Consider the following 7805-nt stretch of genomic DNA (forward strand, 5'->3'; position numbering starts at 1 on the left):
GTTCCTGGGGAGAGGGTGGGGAGGGAGGCACTGCCCGACTCGGCCGCACTCCCGCGCTCCTCCTCCCCCCTGTGCCCGCCGCGGGCCACCAGGCTGCCAGCCGCCCAGCTCCCCAGGGTGAGAGAGCGGGTTGCTGCCCGAGCTGACGGCAGTAAAGGGGCAGAGAGCCTGCACTTCCACCTTCGGCACTGCAGCCCTTCTCCTCGGCGCCAGCGCCTCGCTCCGCAATCTGAGCGAGGATGGAGGGCGCCACAGCCGCGGAGGCGCATCCCACCATGGGGGTCAAGATCTTCTCAGCCGGATTGGCGGCCTGCGTGGCGGATGTGATCACCTTCCCGCTGGACACGGCCAAAGTCCGGCAACAGGTAGGGAGCAGGATGGGGAGGGGGTGCATCTCAGAGAGCTCTGATTCCCGCGTTGATTTACCTGAGCAAAGGTAGGTAGGGCAGGTGGCCACCTTCAGCACCAGTTTGCCTCGGGACTGGGCGCTTTAGGGAGTGAAACCGGAACTTTTCCAAGATTAACTGCAAAATCACAAGGGCCACGGAGAATGATTATTATCTAACCCCGAATGTTAGGGGGGGGCACTACGTGTTCTCAGCCTTCTGGAGTAGACAAGCCAAGCTCTTTCTTCTTCCATCCTTTTATATATTTCAGAGAGGAAGGGAGAGGGGAGAGAGAGAGACATCAGTGATGAGGGAGAATCATTGATCAGCTGCCTCCTGCACGCCCCGCACTGGGGATCCAGCCGCAAGCCGGGCAGGTGCCCTGACTAGGAATCCAACCGTGACCTCCTGGGTCATGGGTGGACGCTCAACACTGAGCCACACTGGCCGGGCCCTTCTTCCGTTTTTGATTCATCGGGGCACTTCCCATCCTGCCTTCTGGAGAGTTCATGGGGGGGAGGGGGTGTGGATGGGGAGGCAGTGAATGTTCAAAAGTACATTGTAGCCGGTCATGCTCCATAGGTATGTAGTGATAGCTGTTAGATAGATGAACAGATAAATAGAAAGACAGAAAAAGGGATAGACAGGGGAGATGTTGCTGGGAAGGGAAAAGGAATTGCAAATAGGAACACTGGAGAAAAATCTTGGCTTGAGGTCTCTCCACAGAGGACAGCCTGATAACAGCCTTTGCCATTTTCTCACCAGGAAGGATCCCCTATTCAACTTCCCTTCTTTTTGACCTGTACCTTTCTCATTCCCAGATTCAAGGTGAATGCCCCAACTCCGGTGCCCCTAAGTATAAAGGCGTCCTGAGAACAGTCATCACTCTGGCAAAAACGGAAGGGCCACTGAAGCTCTATAACGGACTGCCTGCTGGCCTCCAGAGACAAATAAGTTCTGCCTCTCTCAGGATCGGGCTCTATGAGACCGCCCAGGAGTACTTCACCGAGGGCAGAGAAAGTAAGCGACCAGCATTCCTGGGCCCTCAGCCAGAGACATGCGCTGTGCCCAGCTCTGTTCAAAACTGTCTCCCACAGGGTGGGGGGCTTCAGAACAAATTGGCAAGCAAACCTCCGTATCTGAACCAGTGCCTCCCCCCAGTTAGGAAAGACTGAAAAAAAAAAAAAACAACACTAAATATAGGAAATAACTAAGCCACTGTTTAAATAGGCATTGTGTTTTCCTTGAGAATCCTCATTTTTTTTTTAAATTTCTGCTTTGAAGTCTTCTTGCCCCACTACGATTTAGCATGTATTTAGTGCACGATCCACACATGCATAGGTATTAGGGAAGTAGAAAAGATATAAAGATACAATAATACTAACCATAAAATTAAAAAGCATGTAGTTGCATTCTGGGTCTTGATGGTTTTTTCATTTTGCTTGATTTTTTTTTTTTTTCCTTGTGGATTTCAACAGCTAGTTTAGGAGGCAGGATCTTAGCTGGGGTGACGACTGGAGGAATGTCCGTGTTCATTGGGCAACCCACAGAGGTCGCGAAGGTCAGACTTCAGGCGCAGAGCCATCTCTACGGTCCGAAACCTCGCTACACTGGGACTTACAACGCTTACAGAATTATAGTAACAACGGAAGGCTTCTCTGGACTTTGGAAAGGTAACTAATTCTGAGGTAGATTTTAAAATCATTAAAACACACATATCCAATGAGCACCTTATCCTATAAGGGAGCTATTAAACATTTTTTTTTTTATCTCCTCAGGGACTACTCCTAATTTGGCAAGAAATGTCACCATCAATTGTACAGAGCTAGTAGCATACGACCTAATGAAGGACACCCTTGTGAAAAATGAAATCATGGCAGGTAACCTCCCATGTGACGTAACAAACAGGACTGCACATTTACAATTTCATCTTGGCGCTTCTCTTGCCACATTCTACTGAATCCCTTAGTTGTAATAGTTTGAAGTACTTTTGAACATATAAATATAACTTTTGAGGAGAAAAAGACTAAAGTTTTTTTCTCCTCAAAAGTTATAGAAGTTTCATTGCAACAAATTTTGCAAAGAAAACAAAATGCAACTACATTCTTATGTCAGCATTACTCTCATTTAATACCAATGGGGCGTTTGTTAGCATCTTATTCTTTATACCAGAGGCCCGGTGCACAAAATTCATGCGGGGGGGGGGGGTTCCCCCTCAGCCCACCCTGCACCCTCTCCAATCCGGGACCCCCTAACTGCCACCCCCGCCAGCCTGGTTGCCCCCAACTGCCCCCCTGCTGGTCTGATCACTCCCAACAGCACCCCCCACCAGCCTGGTCACCCCTAACTGCTGCCCCCACTGGCCTGGTTGCCTCTTACTGCCCTTCCCCCCTCCTAGCCTGGTCACCCCAACTGCCCTGCTCTGCCAGCCTGGTCACCCCCAACAGCACCCCCCTCCTCCCGCTGGCCTGGTTGCCCCTCACGCCCCCCCTCCCTGCTGGCCTGGTCGCCCCTGCTGTTCAGTCGTTTGGTTATCCCTCACTAACCCCCCTGCCGGCCTGGTTGTAGGCAGCCATCTTGTGAGGGCGTGAGGGTTAATTTTCATATTACATCTTTATTATATAGGATAGCAGGACTTGGGCGGTGAGTTCATTCTGCACTGTATCCAAATGAGCTAGTTACATGAGTTCATCAGCAGTTTCATCCAAATGTAGAGCCATCAAATAGGTTCCTAAAGTTAATATTCTAATAGGTTCTCAAGACATTGAGATTCTCCTTGGACAATGACCTTAATAAACAAGTATCTGATGCCTGTGTACCAGGCATTATGCCAGACCCTAAAGGCACAGAGAAAACTGACAGGATATTTTCCTAAAACACAACCCACTATGCTATGCATGTACTATTTGCCACTGTTTTCCATTATAAGTATAATCTTTATTATATCTATTTATAAGGCATCCCATGTTGACTTCCAGGTTTACAGTGATATGATAAATACTAGTAGCCCCTCACTAAAGTCTGATGTTGACCTGTTCCATTGATCCATTTTAGATGAACTACCCTGCCACTTTGTGTCGGCTGTTATCGCTGGGTTTTGCGCAACGCTTATGTCTTCGCCAATGGATGTAGTGAAAACCAGATTTATAAATTCCACACCAGGACAATACAAGAGTGCACACAATTGCGCAATGACAATGTTTGTTAAGGAAGGACCGTCAGCTTTTTTCAAAGGGTAGGCTATGATCTTCCATATCTATAATGATGTGCTTAGACTATCTACACACTTCGGGACCCTGTCTCAGCTAAACAATTGATGTAGCTGAGCAGTCATAGTCTACTATGCAATATAATTAGTGTTTCCTTTTCCTTGCCATAGATTTCTCTCACCTATCAATTTCACTGTGCAGGAAAATGAAAATTAATTTTCTCAACCTTGATTGGAGGTTTATTCGACATAAGTAATTGGTTCCAATCTATTAGAAATGTAGACAGTATTTTGCCTTCTCTGGGAAGAACTACAAAGCAAAGGAAAAGCATAATAGAGGACTTTGAGAAAACAGAATTTGCTTTTTTAAATTTAATGGACTGTAGTTTAGATTGTATTAAAGCAAAACTAGAGAAAAATCACTGTTATTGATCTAGAAAAGTGATACAGAAACACTCACATAGGGACGTATTGTACAGTGGATCACATTTCCATAAAGCAATATTATATTATATTGGAAATGACCTTCCTAAGAAAATATATTATCAACTAATTTATGGATATGTTCAACAAGGATTATACCAGTGGTAAAATAACAACATTCTATAACCCTTAAATATTGTAAGGCAATGTCTCAAACCTAGTAAGATAAACATAAATTCACTATACACACTATACAAAAGGTTTGACTTCACCATAATCTGTTTATGATACATTAATACAAATGAAATACATTATAAAATTAACTTTAAATGGATATGCCAGTTATTCACATCAGCCATTAAACAATAATTTTTTCAAATTTAAAACCTTTTGGGGGACTACATGTCACAACAAGGATGAACCCTGAAAATGTAATGCTAAATAAAATGAGTTAGATACAGAAAGACAAATATTATATGATTCTACTTATCTGATATACCTACAGTAGTCAAATTTATAGAGACAGAAAGTGGAATATAGTTACCTGGAGTTGAGAGGAAGATATGGTGGGGAGCTATTTTTTTTTTTTTTTCCTCACCCGAGAACAGTTTCCTCTCATATGCTCCCTGGCTGGGGGTTGAACTCACAGCCTAGGTATGTACCCTGGCCTAGAGTGGAACTTGCGAACCTTTAGTGCACAGGATGATGCTCCAACTGAGCCACACTGGCCAGGGCAATAAGCTACTTTTCAATGGGTACAGAATTTCTGTTTGGGTTGATAAAAAGGTTGTGGAGATGGATAATGATGAAGGTTGCATACAAAGTGAATGCATTTAATGCTACTGAATTATACACTTAAAATGGTTAATATAGTAAATTAGTTAGGCATACTTTATACCTTCATTAAAACACATACTATACACACATCCAAGAGTCAGGAGAAATATGTTAAGAGACCCCTCCAAAAATCTTTGGGGATGATATCTGTATGCCAGATCACCTTTAAAAAAATATTCTAGCTCTTTGTTTGGGTTAGTTTTGTTTGTTTTTATTGATTTCAGAGAGGAAGGGAGAGAAAAATCAATGAAGAGAGAGAATCATTGATTGGCTACCTCCTGCACATCCCCTACTTGGGATTGAAACCTGCAACCCGGGCATGTGCCCTGACCAGGAATCAAACCCATGACCTTCTGGTTCATAGGTCAGTGCTCAACCACTAAGCCACACCGGCCAGGTGGCCAGATCACTTTTTAAAAAATTTATTCAAGGCAGATTTAACTGATGACATCTTCTCTTGGAATATTTCATTGCTGCAAACAGGCATTCAAAATCAATGATTTGTTCTGCAGTTTGGCAGAATTCTTTAAAAAATAGCAACAACCAAAAAAGAAAAACAAACAAACAAAAAACACACACCTAGACACTGGGCAGTCTCCCTAAGGACAAGATTTGCCAAAATTTACACAGCACTAATTTCTCGACTCTGGAAAATGGTCTTTGATTCCTCCTCTTACTTCATCTTTTAATCGTTTCCTAATAACAAAACAAAAATTTCCTCTCCCCTCCAAAAAGGCAAGGCTATGAAAAAGGAGGAGACAAGCTTTGGTTTGGTGGGAATGTATTTGTATAGCTGTTTTGAAGCAGTATAGGTGAAAAAATAGATGAAACTTTATTTTAGGCAGAAGATAAAGAACAGGTACTTTTAAGCATCTTCATTTGAGAAGAGTGGCAACATGAAAAGCAAAAGCTGCCTGTGTTTTAATGGCTTTGAGAATGTCAAGCAAACTAATATACCAGTGCCGTGCACTTTTCCAGGTTACTACCTTCCTTCTTGCGACTGGCATCCTGGAACGTCATTATGTTCGTGTGCTTTGAGCGGCTGAAACGAGAGTTGATGAAGTCAGGGCAGCCTGCAGACAGCGCCACATGAGCATCTTCAGGAAAAGGCTGGGACATACCAGTGGGAGCCTTTGCCAACTGGATGATTAAAAAAACAAACAAAAAACTATTCCCTTTATTTCAACCTAAAAAGATAAAGGAATTCTGGTAGAGTAGAAAATTATCAACTATTCCCCCCCTCCCCCAAAAGGAAAACTAATACCTTTTATTTCTTGTGACTTTTATTCTGTGTTTTAAGGAGGGGAAAGCAGGACATTCAGTACTCACTCTGGCAAATGTAATGTCTGGATAAGTTACTGCATTTGATTTACCAGTGTGTGTGTGTGTGTGTGTGTGTGTGTGTGTGTGTGTGGAGAGGGGAGGTGGTTTATGATTGAATATGAGAAACTTGAACATCTTAATTATAACTCAAACCGATGAAAAAGGAACATTGAGTGAAGTGTCCTTTATGTTTATAAATACTTAAAAATGAGCAGTTATAAAAGAAAATATTACTGTTTTCTTTTTATATACTAACCCAGTTGTCAGTGAATATATTCAATAAAGTATTGCTAATACCTTTTAAAATTTGTCTTTTTGGGTCTATAGTGAATGTAAGAGTTGAAGTTCACCTACAATATTTGTGTAGAGCAACATTCCATACAAAGGTCTTTAGAATCAAGAGGCACAAACTTACCTTATTATTAGTAGAGTTAAAATTCTGTCTATGTTTTATGACATCTATAACAAGTTCTATGCTAAGACATATCCATTTGGGCATTGTTGTATTAGAATCATGGCATCTTTCTTAGAATCACAGAATTTTAGATCTACGAGGTACCTTTGGTTAGACAGAGCAGCAGACTCAGGCAAAAATGAATCTTCAGGGCCTCTTTCCAGCAAAGCCAAGTTTGTCATTAAAACCTGTAGTAACCTTTTTCATGCCTACTCACTGAGTGCAAAAGAAGTAGGGAAAGAATAAATGAGATTAAAAGAAGTATGAGAGCCAACTCCCTTAGCTTTTTCTTGTCTGGGAAGCTCTTTATCTGTCCTTTGATTCTAAATGATAGCTTTGCTAGACAGAATAACCTTGCTTTTCAACATTTTGAATATTTCTTGCCAATCCCTTCTGGCCTGCAAAATTTCTGTTGAGAAATCAGCTGACAGTCTTATGGGAGCTCCCATGGAGGTAACTAACCACTTTTCTCTCGCTGGTTTTAAGATTCTATCTGTCTTTAATCCTTGGGATTTTAATTATGATGAGTCTTGGCGTGGGCCTCTTTGGGTTCATCTTGTTTGGGAATCTTTGTGCTTCCTGGAATTGTATGTCTACTTTCTTCACCAAGTTAGGGAAGTTTTCTATCATTTTTTTCAAACAGGTTTTCAATTTCTTGATCTCTCTCTTCTCCTTCCGGCACCCCCATGATGTGAATGGTGGTAAAACAAGGAATGGCAGAAAAGCCAGGAAGCCCAAATTGTTCTTATCCAATAACTTCTTAAACAGGTAATTAGCAGATGAGTTAAAGTCACAAAAAAGAATTCTGTGTATTCTGATTTACTCTACAGAAATATGGTTAAAGGATTAAATAACCATGTTTCATTTATGTTGCAGCAACACAAATGACTTCAATAAGAGATGGGAGGATGGGAAGAGAGCAGAAGTATTAACATCAAGGTTTACAATAGTTTCAACATGTTTTTTTATTTGCTCACAACATTCCAAACACAATAACATCATATTTCAACTATTGCTTTTACATAGAAATTAGTTGCTTTATCCAAAGTAAACAAAAATCTATTTCTTTAAGTTGGCAACTAGCTTTTTCCTTCAGGGAAAGCTACTGCTTAAATATTTGTTGGATACTTTAACAGAATTATGGAATCGCCTTATCATAATATTGTAGTACTTG

At 41.9% G+C, this 7805-nt stretch overlaps 1 protein-coding gene across 1 annotated transcript; it reads left to right on the forward strand.

Annotated features, from left to right (window-relative positions):
* The first annotated feature begins 239 nt into the window (after positions 1 to 239).
* On the forward strand, positions 240 to 5947 carry UCP1 (uncoupling protein 1). The gene is made up of 6 exons (XM_054716975.1): positions 240 to 365; positions 1208 to 1406; positions 1865 to 2059; positions 2165 to 2266; positions 3441 to 3621; positions 5833 to 5947. The coding sequence occupies exons 1-6, from the start codon at positions 240 to 242 to the stop codon at positions 5945 to 5947; spliced, it is 918 nt and encodes a 305-aa protein (XP_054572950.1).
* Positions 5948 to 7805: the final 1858 nt, after the last annotated feature.

The sequence above is a fragment of the Eptesicus fuscus genome, chromosome 6 (genome assembly GCF_027574615.1).
Source record: "Eptesicus fuscus isolate TK198812 chromosome 6, DD_ASM_mEF_20220401, whole genome shotgun sequence".
Lineage (NCBI taxonomy): Eukaryota > Metazoa > Chordata > Mammalia > Chiroptera > Vespertilionidae > Eptesicus > Eptesicus fuscus.

Coding starts and splice junctions, on each gene's coding strand:
- UCP1 (XM_054716975.1), top strand. CDS start 240: ATGGAGGGCGCCACAGCCGCGGAGGCGCATCCCACCATGGGGGTCAAG. Junction 2,060..2,164: donor CTTCTCTGGACTTTGGAAAG/GTAACTAATTCT, acceptor TTATCTCCTCAG/GGACTACTCCTAATTTGGCA. Junction 3,622..5,832: donor CCGTCAGCTTTTTTCAAAGG/GTAGGCTATGAT, acceptor GCACTTTTCCAG/GTTACTACCTTCCTTCTTGC.